A 20685-nucleotide genomic window follows, 5' to 3' on the forward strand; every position below is an offset into this window, starting at 1 on the left:
ATAGCCGAACTACAAGTACCCATGTAAAGAAATGGAGGCAGAGGATCTGCTCTGGCATCCAGGGAGTGTGTGTGCACAGTTTCGCTGCGATCAAGCCAACGGTGCCGGAGATTATGTTTTGGGTGAAGTATCACTTTATTGAATACAATGTTCATTTACTGACCCCCACTTTGAGAACCACTGGCCTAGACGGACTGTAGTGGACGCACACAGTAAAATCCATAGGGTTCATTTAACTCAGAGAGACAAAAAAATAAGTAAAAAATATAGCTGCAAGCAGCGATAATACGGGGCCAGGAGAGAGAAAGAGAAATGATAATTCCTTTAACAGGTCAGTTCATGAAAGTCCTTGCGGTCTTGTTTCCAATGAGGGCCTGTGAGCAATTAGGGGTTAAGAGTCTTGCTCAGGGACAAATTTCATTTCGTCGACACATTTGCTGACCTGGCCTGGAATCGTACCTGGGTCAACCAGAGCCTCTGGCTCCCTCGGCGGGCTCACTAACCACTCAGCTATGGCCGACCCTCAGAGAGAGAGAGAGAGAGAGAGAGAGAGAGAGAGAGAGAGAGAGAGAGAGAGAGAGAGAGAGAGAGAGAGAGAGAGAGAGAGAGAGAGAGAGAGAGAGAGAGAGAGAGAGAGAGAGAGAGAGAGAGAGAGAGAGAGAGAGAGAGAGAGAGAGAGAGAGAGAGAGAGAGAGAGAGAGAGAGAGAGAGAGAGAGAGAGACATGGAAACGGAATAGATTGAAGATAGAAAGCATCAAGTGAGGCTTGAACCGGAAACCTTGCGATCGTGAGGCACTCTTAGGTAGCTGCAACACTACCTATAGTGCTATAGCTTTGTCTAGGCTGATATTGTCTGTTGGATCACAAACTCTTGCCTTCTGTCATGACCCAAGCCCCTGTTTCACTAACACAAAGATCACTCGTTCACAAACCATTTACTAATGAAGAAATTGTACATCTCCTCAGAACCAAAACTAGTGAAAGTAGCCGATCTACAAGCTCACAAACCATTAAAAGTTGTCAGATTGTACATCGGCTATTTTCACAATGAAGTATGTTATACATTGAAAAAACATACTCTCATTGCTATCTGAAAAGTTGTGAGATTGTAGATCAGCTATTTTCACAATGAAGTATGTAAAAAACACTCAATTAAGTATTTCATGTTATCTTTAACAATTGCAGATGTATTCATTGATAGTCATGTTGTGTGAAATGCAACTTAGATGAAGTCTGCACCAAGTGAGGCTTGAACTGGTGACCTTCAGGTTGTGGGCCACACATTTAAGCGAGAAGCCACCAACAGACAAGAACCTGTGAAAGGAGATCACACAGATGATACAGTTTCACGCAAATAGCTGAAAAATCCTGGGTTTAAGTGTTTTTCAAACTGCTCAAGATTGCGGACAATATAAGGGCGGTGCTTACTGGTTAACGTGATAGATGTGTTCCTCATTAGTCAAGGCACATGTGTAAGCAGGTCTAATGGCTGTCGGCCAAACGAGGCATGACTTTTGCCTGTTTAAAGTTTCAATTTTCAAAAAATTGCTATAGCGCCCCCGTTTGACCAATTGGAGTAAGATTGGTTTCAGTGATATTTGGAATGGCCCTTTACATTTCTGCAAAGTTTCAAAGAATGGTAAGTCTGCATGTATGTGTTAGGGGCAGATGAATAATTGTCATAAAACTGCAATATTCATTGGCTCATTAAAGCTTCATTTTTTCACTTATGGAAGATATTTTGCAAATGTTTTTTGGTATAGGTCCAAAGTTCATGTGTAAAAAGTTTCGTGCAGATTACTCAAAAATCCCAGGAGGAGATAGGTTTTAACTGTTTTTCATATAATTCGAAATGGTGGGAGATCTAAGGGTCAGAGGTCAAAAGTCAGAGTGTGAAAGTTGTTCATCATGAGGAGACGCATGTGTGTATTGAAGTTTTATGGCTGTAGGTAAAACAGGGCATGAGTTGTACCTGTTCAAAGTTGGCATTTTCAACTGAGTGCTATAGCGCCACCTTTTGACGAAAGATTGTGAGATTTATTTTTTGATCGTTTTTCATGACCATCTATCATATGGCCGAGTTTCATAAAAAGCGTATGCACGGTTCAGCCAGAACTGGCAAAAACGGCAGAAGAAGAAGAAGAAGAAGAAATGGAATAATGCGAATAACAATACGGGTCCATGCTGGAAGCCTGGCCCCGTAAAAATATACGGGTGGATTTGCTTCCATTTGTATTTTGTACACTCTTGGAGTTGGACAGGGTGAATAGAATGCATTGTTTTTCCACGAAGGACAGATTATTCAAACAGGCTGGACAACACAATGCTGGTCTGGATGCACGCACGCACGCACGCACGCACGCACGCACGCACGCACGCACGCACGATACACACACTGGTCTGGATGGACACACACACACACTATACTGCTCCCACACTGGCTATAATACAGGTTCATTGGTTGATTCACTTACTCTGGCTGGCTGTGTGTGTGTGTGTGTGTGAGGAATGGAATGACACAATATCATTGTTCTCTGACTTCTCTCCATTCATGAAAAATGTGTCTCCGCATCCTCCTATAATTTCACAAACCTCTGTGGTCGACTGACCGTGGTGAGAGCAAAAAATGTGAGAGCAAAAATGTGACGGGACGCGCGGGGAGGACGCGCGACAGGACGCGCGACAGGACGCGAAATAACCCCACGTTTGCAACTACTTTCGCCTGCGCACTTCACCGGGTATGGTCTAGTGAGAATAATGCACTGTACAACCTAGTGAATACTTTGTGAACACCAATATTTGACTAATTGAAGTTAATAGGAGATCAATCTGAACAAGAGCAAAACCATGTTTAAAACATTCTGATCCTGGATCATCAGCAGTAGTTTATATTATTATTTAACATAGTTTTTGCATCGGTCTCCTACCACAACAGCATCAGCAAATATTGTTTTATTGGCCCAGGCAGGGGTCTTCAACTGGAGGTCCGGGACCCCTAGGGGGTCCTCAGAGTTACTACAGGGGGTCTGCCAAGTCTTTGTGTGACAGGAACTTTTTTTTTCTTTTACATTAAAAAGGCTGCATCTCGGCTCCTGAGCAATTTTTTTTTTGTATTTTTGGCCCAGAAATGCTATTTTCAAAAGCAGACAATTAATGTCAACGAGGTCGCGTTGTGTGCTTGTAGATTTGCTGTTTTCGGCACAGAGGTTTGGTGTTGAAGGAAAAAAGAGCAGATCAAGTACAGAGCCAACAATCAAGATTACTAAGTGCTGAGGGTTTAAGTGAAATAAACAAAAAACATTAGTTCACACAACACTGATGAAATCTATGAAAAGGTTTAAAATGCAACGCAATTATACAATTTATACAATATGTAGTGGGGTCCCTGCTTCATCTCTCTCTCAGCTAAGGGCTCCATGGCCTGAAAAGGTTGTAGACCCCTGTGCTCAGGAATGCGACAAAAACAAAAACATGTATTCAAGGCTTCATGGGGTTGAGTAAATGATGGAAATAAGTACAAATAAGTCATTGTTTTGGGTGAAGTATTCCTTTAAGGTCTGCCCTGCGCTTTGAGAGGACGTGATGTCAGCAACAATAGCTGGCCTATAGAGTAACACACACACACACACCCCTAAAAAAACATAACATCCATAAATCTCCTCTGTTAAACAGCCATTTTATGAATGAGCAAGGGAAGGAGTGGGAAGGGGAGGAGAGGAAGAGGAAGAGAAAAACAGAGGTAGAGAAAGGAGGAGGGGGGGGGTATACTTTTGGGTATACTATTAATCCATTCAATCCGGGGGGATTAGATGTCTTTGGGCTATTCAAAAATAGCAGATCTACAAGCTCATAGCGCGGCACCGAGTGCCGTGCTATGAGCTTGTGTGTCTGCTATTTTTGGAAAAATCGTGAAAATGTGTGCACATCTTTAAATGTATATATTTTTTAAAGCAAACATTTGCTCATAGAAACAAGCTCATAGCGCTGCTATGAGCTTGTAGATCTGCTATTTTTGAGTAGCCCAAAGACATCTTAAAATGACAGATGCGTTTCCCGGTTTGAATGGGTTAAATAGTTTTGAGAAAAAGTGCTGCTATTTTGTCCCAAAGTGACTGCAAAAGATTGCTGCTATTTGTCTCAAAAAGCTTTATACCCTGTATATATATATATATATAACATGTATATAACGACACAATGTGACATAGCTCTGTTTAACACAATGCTTTACCCGTTTTCAACTGTTTTCATTATATTTTGACACCTGCTTTGGCAATGTAAACGTATGTTTTCTCATGTCAATAAAGCTCCATTGACTTTGATGAGGACCCGGGTCCAATATGACCCGGATCTCTTCTCTCTCTCTCTGCCCTTGGTCTTCTGTCTGTCCTTAGCTAAGATAAAGCATTAAAATATAATGCCTAAAATAAAAGCAGGAAGGAGGGTGGTTTGGGAAGCAGGGGTAAGCAGATAGGGGTAGGTAGACACCAGTGGTGGAAACAGTACTTTTTACTTAAGTATATTTTACTTAAGTAAAAGTACCAATACTGCAGTATAGAAATACTCTGTTACAAGTAGAAGTCCGGAATTCAGGGTCCCCACGGTCATGAAATTCCTGGAAATATTTTGAAATAAAAAAAAAAAAAATCCAGTACTGGAAAAGGTTTACAATTGATCAAACTTCATCAAAGGTCCTGGAATTTATCAAGGGTCCTGGAAAAATATTTGGCTATGTATTGTTTTTGGCTATTGATTATTTTTAATACAAAACCTTTTCATAAACATGTATAACATTACACGAAATATGTAACATAAGTAGTTTTTCGCCGAACAGGCTGTGTAACACCCCATCCGCACTGCCAGCGATGCGACGTGACGCGACGCGAGCGGGCGATGAAATCTCATTAAAATACATGTTTTTGAATGAGACCGTCCTGACCTACTGCAAGCGACAACGAACCGTGCAACGACGTCGTCCACCCCTCCTATTTCCGCTCGCAGGCTCTATTTGAGCGAGGTTTCGCGGCTGTGCCCCACCCCCAAACACTTTTTATTGTTTTTTATTTATTTATTTTGCTACACTGCCTATCTTTGGGCATTGTACATAGGAGTAAGAGACACATTATTGCGCTGAATGATTGTTATATAGGCCAGGAAATTGGGCTAAATATTCTGGAAAAGTTTTGGAAAAGTTTTGGAAATTCATTGCTAAAAATGTGTGGGGACCCTGGGAATTCAACATTTTTTTTTTTTTTTTTTTGTAGTATTGGCAAAATATTTGAAAATAGACGATCTACAAGCTCACAACGCGTCGCGATGCGACGCGTTGTGAGCTTGTAGATCGGCTATTTTCAAATAGCCTAGGTATAAAATAGGGCTAAAGTGGTTAATGTACGTTTCATGATATCATAATTTATATCTGAAAAGTAACTAGTAGCTAAAGTTTTCAAATAAATGTAGTAAAAGTACAATATTTGCCTCTGAGAGTAGAAGTAAAAGTATTGGAAATTGGAAATACTCCATTAAAGTACAAATACCTCAAAATTGTACTTAAGTACAGTACTTAAGTAAATGTACTTAGTTACTTCCCACCACTGGTAGAGACACACACACACACACACACACACACACACACACACACACACACACACAAGCAGGTGTGTGAGTGAGAGAGAGAGAGAGAGAGAGAGTGAGTGAGTGTGTGGCGAGGTCAGGCGGTGAGAATTCCGTTGGTCCTTGGGGGGATTGGAGCGGGGGAGGGGTGTGTTGTTTGTTGTGTCTGGAGAGTCGCACACTGTCTGCACGCACTACTGTGTATGTGTGTGTGTTTGTGCACAGTACAGTACAATCCATTTTTATAATTTCCCATTTTGGTTCCGTTTGATTTTCCTGTGTGTCGTCCCACTGTGGTCCTTGTTTGTCTCTCTTCTCAATTCAATTCAAAGGAGCTTTATTGCCATGAGAAAACATACGTTTACTTTGCCAAAGCAGTGTTACATATAAATGGAATAAATAAAAGTTTAAACAGAGCTGTGTTACATTGAAACTTAGAGGGAAGACTATCTTACAAAACTATAAAAGTTGTGCATTTTCTGTCATAAATAGTTACATATATACATCATGTAGGAGAGATTAGTTTAGTATAAACTTTTGAAAGTTGACAGCAGTATTTCAATGTTTTGCATTCATTTGGTATAACATCTTCACTCTCTCTCTCTGTGGTCCTTGTTTGTCTCTGTCTGTCTGTCTGTCTGTCTCTCTCTCTCTCTCTCTGGTCCTTGTTTGTCTCTCTCTGTCTGTCTGTCTCTCTCTCTCTATGTGGTCCTTGTTTGTCTCTGTCTGTCTGTCTGTCTGTCTGTCTCTCTCTCTCTCTCTCTCTCTGTGGTCCTTGTTTGTCTCTCTGTCTGTCTGTCTGTCTGTCTGTCTGTCTGTCTGTCTGTCTCTCTCTCTCTCTCTCTCTCTGTGGTCCTTCTTTCTCTCTCTCTTTCTCTTTCTCTCTCTCTCTCTCGTTTGTCTCTGTCTCTCTCTGTGGTCCTTCTCTATCTGTCTCTCTGTCTGGTCCTTGTCTGTCTCTCTCTCTCTCCCTCCCTCTCTCTGTGGTCCTTGTTTGTCTTTGTCTCTGTCTCTCTGTGGTCCCTGTTTGTCTCTGTCTCTCTCTCTCTCTCTCTCTCTCTCTCTCTCTCTCTCTCTCTCTCTCTCTCTGTCTCTGTCTCTCTCTCTCTGTCTGTCTCTCTCTCTCTCTGTCTGTCTCTCTCTCTCTCTCTCTCTCTCTCTGTGGTCCTTCTTTGTGTCTCTCTCTCTCTATGTGGTCTTGTGTTTTTGTCTCTGATCTCTTTGTGTGTATTTTCCGCTCTGTTGTCCCTGTTGTAAAGAGCGTTTAACCCACATGGTGAATGATGTCATGTTGTGTTTGTGCCTGGCTGGGACACCACGGCCCAGGCACCCACAGACCTCTGTTTATGTCCAGGGAAAGTTGACCGGGTACAACAGCAGCACTTTATAACAACACAGTGTACTCACCTGGTACAACAGACCTTTATAACAACACAGTGTACTCACCTGGTACAACAGACCTTTATAACAACACAGTGTACTCACCTGGTACAACAGCAGACCTTTATAACAACACAGTGTACTCACCTGGTACAACAGCAGACCTTTATAACAACACAGTGTACTCACCTGGTACAACAGCAGACCTTTATAACAACACAGTGTACTCACCTGGTACAACAGCAGCACTGTCACACTTAACACTGGTTGTGTACACCAAGTGCCCTGCTCATTATGTACATGAAGGACTTGAACCAGCAACCTGGCTTCCTCCAGTGGTGTGTTCTAGGTTTTTTTCGGAGGGCATTGCGATAATTATTCCCCTCGCGATATGCGCGTGGTCAATGGATGAAATGGTTAGCAGCCGTGGTGGTAAAAGTACTTGCATGTTTTACTTAAAATAACACTAAAATTACAAAATAATACTAAACATTTTAGTAAAATAATCAATATACTGAAATTGAAATATACTGTAGAAATACTCTGTTACAAGTAAAAGTCTGCAACTCAAAATGTACTTAGTAAAAGTGCAAAAGTATTAGTATCAACATGTACTTAAATTACCAAAAGTAAAAGTACTCATTGTGCAGAATGTCCCATTTCAGAAGTTCAAAATGCATAAAAAATCATTTGAAAATAGTGAAGAGGTTAGTGCGTTTTGTAATGGAGTAAAAAGTACAATATTTGCTCTGAGATGTAGTGGAGTAGAAGTAAAAGTACTGCAAATTGAACGTGGCAATACCTCAAAATGGTGCAGTACTTGAGTAAATGTACTTTGCACCACTTATGGTTAGTAGAGGGCTACGCTTTTTTCCAAAACATTCTGCACGTCATACTACATATAAAGCATAACACGGTAGAAGGCACCACTGGCTTCCTCTAAACTTTTGTTAAGGGATGTTGTGGTTTTTATTTCCAAGCTGTAGGGGTTGATTCAGAGGAAAGTGTGCGCTACACACGTGTATGCATGCACACGCACACGCACACACACACAGTGCAGTCATAACATCATGTGATCTACTGGTTACTCTGAGGTCAGACTTGCCTCTCCTCTCCTCTCCTGTATCCTTCCCTTCTCACCTATACTCGGCTCTCGTATGTCCTCTCCTCCTCCAGTCTCCTCTTCTCCTCTCCTCTCCTCCCGTATGAGTTTGAACCCGTTAAAGGGATAGTTCACCCCCCAAATTATTTTTTGTTCCTATCGATTAGTCATCCCATGGAGACTTGAATTCATGGAGATGTTTTTGTTTTTGTCACATTCCTAAGCCGTGACCAGTGGAGCAGTAGGCAGCGGTTCCGGTAGGAGACACAAAGGAGACTCTTTGTGTCTCCTACCAGAACTGCTGCTGGTCATCAAATTATTGACTTAGGAATGCCACAAAAAAAAAGGAAAAATCCATGAATTGATGTCCCCATGGGGTGAGTAATCGATTGAAAAAAAGTCATTTTTTGGGTGAACTATCCCCACTTTGAAATGACTTCAAAGTGACAGGAGGTGGGGACATGTGACCTTTTTAAGTCTTTTTAGTATTCACCTTTGAAGTATAAGGCCGGTCTTTTGTTTCCAGTGTTGTTGTAGGCTTTCCTTCCTGTCCCATTTGTCCTCCAAAAAAAACGTCTCTGTTTATGAATGTGTAGTCTTGTTGATCACAATATCATAATCTACTAATAATATCTCAGACAGCCATTTATGTAGTTCTGTTGAATGTTGACGTAAGATGCAGTGGTGTAAAGTATCTAAGTACATTTACAGGTACTTTTACTTTACTGGAGTATTTCCTATGTTCAATACTTTTACTTCTACTCCACTACATCTCAGAGGCAAATATTGTACAATTATTAATTAGTTACTTTTCAGAAATAAATGATTACATTATAAAACATACATTAACCACTTTAGCCGTATTTTATGCCTAGGCTATTTTCAAACATTTTAGTACTTTTACTTTTTGGTACATTTTGATACCAATACTTTCGTATTTTCACTCAAGTAAATTTTGAATTCCGGACTTTTACTTGTAACAGTCAGAGTACTTCTACATTGCAGTATTGATACTTTTACTTAAGTAAAACATTTGAGTACTTTTTCCACCACTGCTAAGACGATAACGCATATGAACCCGGCCATTGAAAACAGCTGGACCCTTCAGTTAACTGTTGTTTGTGTTCCTGTGTCTCGGAAAGGGAGAAACTAGAACAACAACAATGAATGGATGGAAAGACGGAATGAATAAAATGAAAAAGGAAAGCAGGGAATCTTTTATCTCACCTTTATTTAAGCAGAGGGCTGAAGAATGGGGGGAAAGCAGGTAAACAAACACAATGAATACATGAATGGAATTGAAAATGAACAATTGTGGCCAAAGACTGAAATAAACTAGGAGAGGAGGAAAGAAAAGAATGAAGAGTGTAAAACGGGGACGACATAGAGGTTGTTTTTGGGGGGGAATGTGATGAGACTAGACAATGTGTAGAACACAGCTGTTGTGGTGGTCAGTGAAGTGTGTTTTCCCCCCACACACACACACACACGCACACGCACACACACACACACACACACACACACACACACACACACACACACACACACACACACACACACACACACACACACACACACACACACACACACACACTGACAGACACAAACTGTTATACAGAAGACAGGGTAGGGTAAGTGATTTTCTTTGGTTAAAATAAGTGTTAAATGAATAGCTCTATATTCTGATAGTACTCGTTGCTATAGAGTGTTTTTGTTCAGTAACAGGAGTCTCCCATGTCTCTCCAGCTCTTAATTAAACAGAAAATGTGTGGTAAAGTGCACGATTGTTGTGCGTGGACGCTGCTGGACTAGGTGTGTCTTAACCCATTCTATCCGGGAATCTGCATCTCTGTCATTTTAGATGTCTTTGGCTATTCAAAAATAGCAGATATACAAGCTCATAGCGCGCCACCGAGTAGGTAAAAAACACTAGTTTTCGCTGGCACTGGGGAGACACTATTACAATTTTACTCAGGCAGTTAAAGAGGTAACTTATTTAGCTGGGGGACCCCCTGGTACCCAGCCAAAGACCCCAGTTGGATGTATTTTTGTTCTCTGGTGAAAGTTGATCAGCGTCACAGGAGACTGAACATATTGTACTGTTATGTATGCACGTGTTCTGGAGGACTGGAGACACAGATTTAAGCTTACTAGTTGTACCAACGGTGTATAACTTGAGCGTAACAACAGCCCTAAGCAATAATCAAGACAGATGATCTACAGGTGTTGAATGCCTGAAGGGGAAACGGCTTGGGAAAAAAACACTCTATTGGCGTGTGTACGTGGTAGTGTGTGTCTGTCTGTGCATGCTTGTCTTCTCATGGGTGAATCATGAATCGTGTGTGTGTGTGTGTGTGTGTGTGTGTGTGTGTGTGTGTGTGTGTGTGTGTGTGTGTGTGTGTGTGTGTGTGTGTGTGTGTGTGTGTGTGTGTGTGTGTGTGTGTGTGTCACACAGGCTGCTATAGATCCATCATTGTCCTCACCACACTTACGGTGACCCTGCGTAACGTGTTTCTATGTGTGAGCACTGAGAAAATTGAGGCATTTGTAGAATGGGCCTCGGGCCCATTAAGGCCTGAGGCCCATTCTACAAGTGCCTTCTTAATCAGTAGTAGTGTAGTACAAATGTATTCGCACTGCTGCCAAGGACCCCCAAAATGATATGTATTTGGCTGCAGACCCCCCCCCCCCCCCCCACCCCCCATCTGAAAATGCTTTGTGCCAGGGACCCCCAGAAGAAAAGTAGCCTATGTATGAAATAGGGCTGAAGTGGTTAATGTATGTTTTATAAAGTAATCATTTATATCTTCAAAGTAACTAAAGTAAAAGTACAATATTTGCCTCTGAGATGTAGTGGAGTAGAAGTAAAAGTACAATATTTGCCTCTGAGATGTAGTGGAGTAGAAGTAAAAGCACTGAAAACTGGAAATACGCCAGTAAAGTAAAAATACCTCAAAATTGTACATGAGTAAAGTCTAAAAGGACACGCATGGGTTGAACATAGAGATTGTTACTCTTCTAAGAGGTGAGTGTGTGAGGCAGCGGGTTGTTTGGCAGGTGGATGATGTGCAGGTGAGTTATGTGCTGTCTCAGGTGAGTTCCCACACTACCTGCAGATGGTAGAGAGTAGATGGAAAGATACGCAGAGAGAGAGAGAGAGGTGGACAGACGGGGCAGAAAAACGGAGACAGTACAGGCACTTAGTCTAGTTTTAGTTGACTAAGTGCCTGTACTGAAACTAAATCTCATCAGATTTTAGTTGAATACATCTACAGTTGATTTTTGTCCATTGGGTCTCAAAGTGGGGTCCGGGGACCCCCAGGGGTCTTTGGCAGGGTACCAGGGGGTCCCCAGCTAAATAAGTTCACAATCATTTTAACCACTTGAACCATTATTGTATACTTTGGATATTCAAAAATAGTGAAGATTTCCGCAAATCTTTGAATATATATATATATTTGTTCTTAAAGCCACCATTTGTAACTCAAATCTTTGCTTCTGGGAGGTCCCTGGAACAAAATATTTTGAGATGGGGGTCCGTGGCCAAATACATATAATTTTTGGGGGTTCTTGACATGAAAAAAAGAACCACTGATTTTAGTCACAAAAATGTTGGCAAACGCCATCATCATTTATATTGTGGGTGCCTCGGGGCTAAAGCACCCAGGAGAAATGACGAGCAACTCATCACAAAAAAAGAAAAAAAACTCTGACATCTGCACTTCATGGAGTACATTTTTTGTACCAAATTAACCGCATTAAAGTAACAACAAAAAAATATGTGTGCATGGTGCACCCAATAGCGCGGACATAAATCAGGGCCCGTCTAAGTGACTGTGTTATTGTTAGAAGAAAATCCAGTGATTCTGTGGCCTGACAGACAGCCTGTAGCCTACAGTACCATGCAAGTTCCAACACATCCTGCCAGACCTGTGCATTGGTGTTGATGATGAATATCAACATGGCAACTTGACTTGACGGGCTGTGGGTTCAATCTGTAGTGTAGCCCGTTTACTGTGAAGCCCGTGGCTGAGGAGTCTGGCAGGCGACTCACCCAGAGTCGCCTGCCAGGAGCATCAGCATGGTATTGTTATACAGCATGGTTCCGTATGATTCCGTATGGTTCCATATGGTTCATCATGGTTCCGTAATGGCCGTGACAACGCCTCGCAAATCTTTGCCTCTTTCTTAGGTAATATTTGACAATTTGGCCAATGTTTGAATAAAAACGAAATAAAAGTTAAGCTATGATGACTAAAACTATGACTAAATATACTGACAGTTTCATCAACAAATAAATACTAGACTGAAATGTTTGGGAGGGACTAGTGGAGAAGAGATCCTGTAGAACTAAGACAAGTCATCACAGACTGAAAATAGCTGATCTACAAGCTTGTAGATCAGCTATGTTCGGCAAGCAGACGAAAGTGAAAATCTGCCATTTTGATGGCATCACGGTCTGCCAAAAAATGATTTTACTCGACTAAATCAACTGTAGATTTAGTCCTCTGAAATCTTATGATATTTAGTCAACTAAAACTAGACTAAAAGTAAAACATTTCAGGTGACTAAAATATGACTAAAACTGAACAGAAGTGTATTCAAAAGACTATGACTAAAACTAAATCAAAATTTGCTGTCAAAATCAACACTGGTAGTCAACAGGTGCTGTCAAGACATCCGTTTCTCCATCTGTATGTTACACAAACACACGCACTTGGTTATAAAAAGCATTCATGGACAATTGAGTGTTCCTGTATAAAAAGGGTTTTAAACATGACCAGACATCCAAAACGACGAGATAAGTCAAGTCGAATTTTATTATATCCCAATATCACCCAGAGGGCTGTACATAAAAACAAGCAGTAATAAAACAATAATAAAAACAAGTACTGCAATGTATATACATACACATGCGTACAAATCACACACAAAACATCTGCTGCTTGATTCAGACTAGGTGATGTCAATGGCTGATGCAAAAAGGTGTGTTTTTAGTTTATTCTTGAATATGTTGACTGAGCTAGACTGTGGGATGTGGATGGGGAGACGGGGCAGAAAAAGCAGCCACACTTCCATACACACCCACACACCTTTGTTCTCGTCCCTCTATAACCATCCCGTGAAACCTAAGGCAGGTAGACAAAGCTCTGACTCAGAGGAACAAGAGTGTGTGTGTGTGTGTGTGTGTGTGTGTGTGTGTGTGTGTGTGTGTGTGGGGGGGGGGGGGGGGGACAGACCGATACCGCTCCCCAGTCTCACATGACTTCCTGGGACTGGTGTCATCTTACATAGGGACATGGGGAACACTAGAAGAAATAATTGTGTAGTTTTGGGTGATTTTTGAATTAAATTACCGCGTGTTTCTATCGTTCCAGGTGTCGTGTGTTTCAAGAGACATCGTATTGTGTGCATCACACGACTGATGTATCACAACCTTTATTCGGTGCCAGTTCTTGTTATAGGTTGTGCCCGATAGGCTCTATGCACAGCAGCCATATTGGAAAGAAATTGGGCTTCTTCCTTACTTCCCTCACAGGTGTTACCAATGATACTTAATGAAGGCTCTGTTCCATTCTGGTCAGAATCAGAGTCAGGGTGCTGATACTGTGCATGTTGGCTCACTGGAAACACTCTGTTACATCAGTGGGTCTCAAAGTGTGGTCCGGGGACCCCTGTGTGGTTCCTTGAGGGAGTTCCAAATGGCCCCTTACAGGTGTGTAACTCTGAGAGGTCGCGATGCGACGTGTTGTGAGCTTGTAGATCGGCTGTTTCCAATTTTGGGGGAAAATGCATTTTTCAACTTTCAACAATTTTGACGATCGTGCAAAAAATAATTCCAATTATGTCAAAGAATTGACATACCTACTCTCAGACATACCTACTCTCACAGTTGTAGAACAACTGTGGACTTTGCTCTGCATAGTTATGTATGCCATTGGTTCTAAAAATATAGCGTCACATGCTAACATTTGTAACTCAAATCTTTGCTTCTGGGGGTCCCTGGAACAACATTTTTGAGTTGGGGGTCCGCAGATAATTTTGAGATCACTGATGTATGCAACGTAGAAATGCTTTCCACTGCCTTTGTTTATTAGAAACATTGTAATGTGTGTTCACGGAGCTGGTCAGCAGAGTGCCCTGCTGTGCACACAGACTGGGTAGGTGGCCGTGAGTGTAGACGGTGCACGATGACCTCTCTACTTAATGAGCTGAACTAACTGTTAACACACAAACAGCTTTGTTCTGCCCGAGTAAACCCAGCCTATTTTGGATGTGTGTGTGTGTGTGTGTGTGTGTGTGTGTGTGTCTGTGTGTGTCTTGTGTAGTGTCTGGCTCTACTCACTACAGCGCTGACCCCTGTGAACACACTGGTAGCAACCATGAAGGCAACCCTTTAGACCAGTGTTTTTTACCTTATTCATGCCAAGGACCCCTACATTGATATACATTTGGCCGCGGACCCCCCCATCTGAAAATTTTGTGTGCCAGGGACCCTGCAGAAGCAAAGATTTGATTTAAAAATATTCGCTTAAAAAAAATAATATATTGTATTCAAAGATTTGCACACATTTTCAAGATTTTTCTAAATAAACAGATATACAAGCTCATAGCGCAGCACAGCGTGCCGCGCTATGAGCTTGTATATCTGCTATTTTTGAATAGCCAAAGCTGAATGATTGTGACGCTTTAACTAATTTAGCTGGGGACCCCCTGGTACCCCCCCAAGGACCACTGGTGGTCCCCGGACCACTGGTTGAGAACCACTGATCTATATATATATATATATATATATATATATATATATATATCTCTATCTCTCGAACACCCCCCAAGAAGGACCCCTTGGGGTCCCCGGACCCAACTTTGAGAACCAATAATGCCGTATTTCACATACACAGTCCCAACTAGGCCACACTCACACACACACCACGTCTCTCTTTTAGCTGTTTGTGGCGCGCACACTGTCATATAATAGAGTAGCACTGATTTAACACTGTCATAGCGCGCCACACTCTCCTTGCACTGACTTTAAGGCCACTTTAAAGTTGTGTGTCTTGATGTAATGGGTGAGTAAGCGAATGTTGAGTGTGTGTGTTCATGTGTGCGCGGTTAAGCTAGCTCTCCACCGCACCGACGTTGGCGCCGGTAAGTGTTGGAAAGCGTCCGTTGCCGAAGAAATCTGCCGTTGAATGGGAGGTGGGTGCACTGTCCAGTGGTGGAAAGTAACTAAGTACATTTATTTAAGTACTGTACTATGTAAATTTGAGGTATTTGTACTTTACTTGAGTATTTCCAATTTCCAATACTTTTACTTCTACTTCACTACATCTCGGACCCAAATATTGTACTTTTACTCCACTACTTTTATTTGAAAACTTTAGGTACTAGTTACTTTGTAGATTCAGATTATTATTACAAAACATGCATTAACCACTTCAGCCCTATAAACATTTTGGCCATTTGAAATTAGCCGATCTACAAGCTCGAAAGCCTCGACCCGCCGGACAGCAGCGGGCTTGTTGTTGAAAAAACACATCAAGCCGTAGGCTATTTTTAGCACCATAGTAGCCGTCTGTCGGTGGCGGCTCTCGGGTGCATTCAGCGACCTTTTTTTCACACCTTCCCAACCGACTGATCTGACTTCATTCGACTGCCACTCTGTAGTAATCTGTAGTCGTCTGTTTGGTGGAGAGATACCTTTAAGCATCTCTAGACCCAGCTGTTTTAATGACAAAGCAAAATACAGCCTGCTGCCATTACTGTCTGTGTGGGGATGACTCATTTACACACACACACACACACACACACACACACACACACACACACACACACACACTCACACTCACACTCACACTCACAGAGCACTGTTCCCTGCAGAGAACAACCAGTTGCATGTAAACAAGACAGAATGGCACCCGGTTTCACTGAGTTTACTGTGTGTGTGTGTGTGTGTGTGCTTGTGCATAGTCATAAGTTGTATAAGTACTATGCGTATGATGCATTTTGAACTAGTAGATCTGCTACTTTTAAATTTGAACCCTGAAAAGTAACAGTTTTTTTTTGGACATAAAATTAGGTTTCCACCCAACAGAGACTATATTATATGCACGTCCACTTGTGTATATATACCGTACATGTAGAGGCAAATACAGTACTATAGACCTACAGTAGTGGGACAATGACTTTGGCTTTTGTTGTGACAACCACACACATAATGACAGGCTTTGTTGTAATAGATCACATTAACCCACTCAAACCGGGAACGCATCTGTGTAACCACTTTAAGTAATGGTGTAACCATTACTTTGGCTATTTCTTTAAAAATTCATGAACATTTTTGCAAATCTTTAAATGTATAGATATTTTTAAAGCGAACATTTTTAACTCAAAACATTGCTTCTAGGGGGTCCCTGGAACAACATTTTGGGTGGTCCTTGACATGAAAAAGTTTGAGAACCACTGATATATATCAACATAATAATAAAAAAAAAAAAACTGTTAGGATTTAGAAGACATTTGTAGAATCCCCACAAGCAAAGATTTGAGTTATACATGTTTCCGTAAAAAAAACATGTGTATTCATTATTCACACATTTGCGCACATTTTCACGATTTCTCAAAAAATATTCTCTAAAAAAAATCAAAAGATGACACGGATGCGTTCCCGGTCTTAATGGGTTAAGATACCTTGGTGAACAACAGACCGTAGAGGAAATATCAGACGGATAGATTGCAGTTCAGATGCATTATGGGTGAAAAACATCCCTCCAACCCGAGGCTAAACAGTTTGAAAATAATTTTTCCACGTAAGCGTAGAGCATTGCTGTGCATGCCGTGTGTATTTGTTATGATGTGTGTGTGTGTCTGCCTCTATGCTCGTCTTGTGTATAATTGCGTGCGAGACGTGTTTGTTTGTGCAATCTGTGCATGCATGCGTGCTCATATGTGTGTGTGTGTAACTTCATGTGTTGTGCTTGCAGCGTTGTCGCTTTTTGTTGGAGAAAATCTAGTGGATTTCCTCTCTACATTGGTGACAAACGGAATGAATATGGAGATTAGGGCTCTGCACACTGTGTCATAATTACGCTGCAACACTATTGCAATGTTGAGGCGTATCAGTGGAACCGAGTAAAACTGAACGTAATGCCTCAACTCCTGCAATTCCAAGTGCTTGTCACCGGGGGGAGGGGGTAAAATTTGATTGATTTTTTGGGGTCCCCGTCCGTATATCTGTTATATAGATCTGCTATTTTTGAATGGCCAAAGCCAAGTGGTTAAAATGATTGTGACGCTATGGTAACTCATTTTGCTGGGGACCCCCTGGCACCCCCCAAAGGACCACCGGTGGTCCTCGGACCACTGGTTGAGAATCACTGCTTTAATCCATGAATCCTTCTTTTTTTTTTTTTGTCTCGTTTCAAACAGAGTGTCCCGAGAGGTGTGGGCGCGAGCGCCGGGCGTGCACCCAGGAGGGCGAGTGCTGCCACCCTCAGTGTCTGGGCAGCTGCTGGGCGCCGGGCAGCGACCTGGCGTGCGTGGCGTGCGTCCACTACTACCACGAGGGCCGCTGTGTGGCCGACTGCCCCACCGGCACCTACCGCTTCGAGGGCTGGCGCTGCGTCAGCGAGGACGTCTGCTCCCAGGTCCACCTGCCCGACTCGGACACCTTCGTCATCCACGCCGGGGAGTGCATGCCCGACTGTCCGTCCGGGTACACCCGCACGGACCCTGACAGGTGAGCAATGGGGGAGGGATAGGGTGGGTACACCCGCTAGAGTTCTCAAACGGGCCTGAAAATTAAGGCCCGGCCCTAATTGGGGCCCTGCTGGGCCGGACCGAGGCTTTGCCCGGCCCGAACAATTACCATACTTTTAGGCCTGAAAACTCGAAAAACCCGTAAAGGTGTCAACATGTGCTAAATGTCCTCAAAGTCACGCATCCAGCAAGCTGGAGGGGGGGGGGGGGGGGAATCAAAGGAATCAAAGAAAGACAAGAAGGTATCTGCATATTTACACACAGCATATCCATCCAAACATGATGTACATTAAGGTATTAGAGATAAGGTGCGTGAGCATACAGTAGCAGCTGGTATATATACTGCTCATGCCATAGACATTAGTGTAAGAAGAGTATCGGTGAGATTAAGGTGCAGAGTATCAGCTAGTGTCAAGTTCAACCACAAAAGGTTGCTTTTAGGGGTGGAGAGGTTGTCCTCTGTCGCTACAAGGGACGTGTACAGTACACCCACTAGGACCTAGTGGTTCCTGAACTGGGGGTCGATTAGCTTAACCCATTCAGACTGGGAACGCATCTGTGTCATTTTTAGATTTCTTTGAGCTATTTAAAAATAGCAGATATATGAGCTTGTACTGTATCTGCTATATATATTTTTGAAAAATCGTGAACATTTTTGCAAATCTTTGAATATATGTATTTTTAAAGCGAACATTTGTAACTCAAATCTTTGCTTCTGGGGGTGCTAACAAATGTCTTCTAAATCCTAGTTTTTTGAAAAACGTATGTTTCTACATCAGTGGTTCTCAAACTTTTTCATGTCAAGGACCCCCAAAATTATATGTATTTGGCCTCGGACCCCCATCTAAAAATATATTTTAATAGGGACCCCCAGAAGCAAAGATTTGATTCAAAGAAATTCCCTTTAAAAATATAAATATTCAAATGTTTGAAAAAACCCCCACTATTTTTCAAGAAATAGCAGATCTACAAGCTCACAGCACGGCACTTGGTGCCGCGCTATGAGCTTGTATAAATCTACAATGACATGCGTTCCCGGATTGAATGGGTTAATGTGCAACATTGTTTTCTCACTCAGCAGTACAGTATAAGTGTATACAGGGTATCTGCACATTCTGAAGTTACAATTCAATGACTTTTAAGACCATTTTAATACCGAATTGACCAAATTGTCAAATATTACGTGAGAAAGAGGCAAACATTGTGAAAATAGCCGATTGAGCTTGTGGTTTGGCTATTTTCACAATATGCATCTGTGGAAACAAAACGTTAATGTCTCAACTCCTACAATCCCAAGTGCTTGTCAGGGTGTGGGGGGTCCCCAGTTCAAACATGATTCTATTGGGGGGGGGGGGGTGTCACGGCCTGAAAAGTTTGGGAACCCTTGGTTTAGGAGAACAACATGTAAAAGATCTCTATATTCTCTTTCTCTCCCCTCTGCAGTATGTTCTGTTCAGCATGTGATGGACTGTGTGATAAGATCTGTGATGAGAAAGTCACCATTGACTCGGTGAACGCTGCTCAGCTGCTCAAAGGCTGCACGGTCATCAAGGGCAACATCCACATCAACATACGTAGAGGATGTAAGTATACTGCCGTTACCATGGTTACTACTAATCAGTGGTGGAAAAGTACCCACATTCTTCACTTACTGTAAGTAAAAGTACCAATACTGCAATATAGAAATACTCTGTTACAAGTAAACGTCCAGAATTAAAAAAATACTTGAGTAAAAGTCCAAAAGTATTGGCATCCAAATGTACTTAAAGTACCAAAAGTACAAAAAATACTAAAATTTGAAAATAGCAGATCTACAAGCTCACAACATGTTGCGATGCGACGCGTTGTGAGCTTGTAGATCGTAAGTAAGTCTGATGACCCCCTGTTGAAGATCCCTGATGTAATCTGTTTCTGTCTCGTGCGTGCGTGCGTGCGTGCGTGCATGTGAGTGTATTCTGTCTGTGTACGAGAGTAGGACCTGTGATACTGAATCTCTCTCTCTCTCTCTCTCCATCAGATAACATCATGTCAGAGCTGGAGAGTTTCATGGGATTGATCAAGAGAGTGACGGGTTATGTCCGCATCACACACTCTCACACACTGGTGTCTCTGTCCTTCCTCAAGAACCTCCGCTTCATCGACGGAGACGAACTTCTGGAAGAGTATGTGCGCACGCACACACACACACACACACACACACACACACACACACACACACACACACACACACACACACGACAACACTAGGGCTGCACGATTATGGCCAAAATGATTATCACGATTATTTTGACCATTATTGAGATCATGATCATTCATCACGATTATTCACTGAGTTCAGTGACTTTTTTTTAACAATCATATATCACTGCTTTCACATTCATGTTGTGATACTGTACATCCCTGCTAATGTAGGTTTGAATCAAAATAAAACTGATTAAAATGTGATTAATTATGCAGCCCACGGCACATAGCGAATAAAGCATACTTTTAACACACATTTACCTTTAAGCATTTGGTTTTTAAGTGACCTTGGTATCATTTAAAGCCTATGCTGGATCATGTACATCTTACAACAGTCAAAACGGCTTGTAAATGCATTCTGTGGATCAAATTCTGCCCACTGAAAAAATCTGAAATAACAATTTCATGCCATTAACTGATGCAACAACACAGGGAGATGAAGTGACGTCTGAAGTATACCAACATTTTAAGGGATAGTTCACCCCAAAAAATACTTATTTTCTATCAATTACACACCCCATGAAGCCTAGAATTCATGGAGATTTTTTTGTTTTTGTCGCATTCCTAAGCCAATAATTTGATGACCGGTGGA

At 42.0% G+C, this 20685-nt stretch overlaps 1 protein-coding gene across 2 annotated transcripts in view; it reads left to right on the plus strand.

Moving 5' to 3' along the window:
• LOC311048328 (insulin-like growth factor 1 receptor) overlaps nt 1-20685 on the plus strand; it is a 91604-nt gene that overhangs the window by 36280 nt on the left and 34639 nt on the right. For both annotated transcript variants that reach the window (XM_084061557.1, XM_084061556.1), the window contains exons 3-5: nt 17523-17832; nt 19296-19435; nt 19870-20014. In XM_084061557.1, coding sequence (XP_083917683.1) covers nt 17523-17832; nt 19296-19435; nt 19870-20014 — 595 coding nt within the window. The remainder of the gene's footprint in view (nt 1-17522; nt 17833-19295; nt 19436-19869; nt 20015-20685) is intronic.

This window comes from Gymnoscopelus microlampas, assembly GCF_963454915.1.
Source record: "Gymnoscopelus microlampas genome assembly, chromosome: 1".
Taxonomy (NCBI): domain Eukaryota; kingdom Metazoa; phylum Chordata; class Actinopteri; order Myctophiformes; family Myctophidae; genus Gymnoscopelus; species Gymnoscopelus microlampas.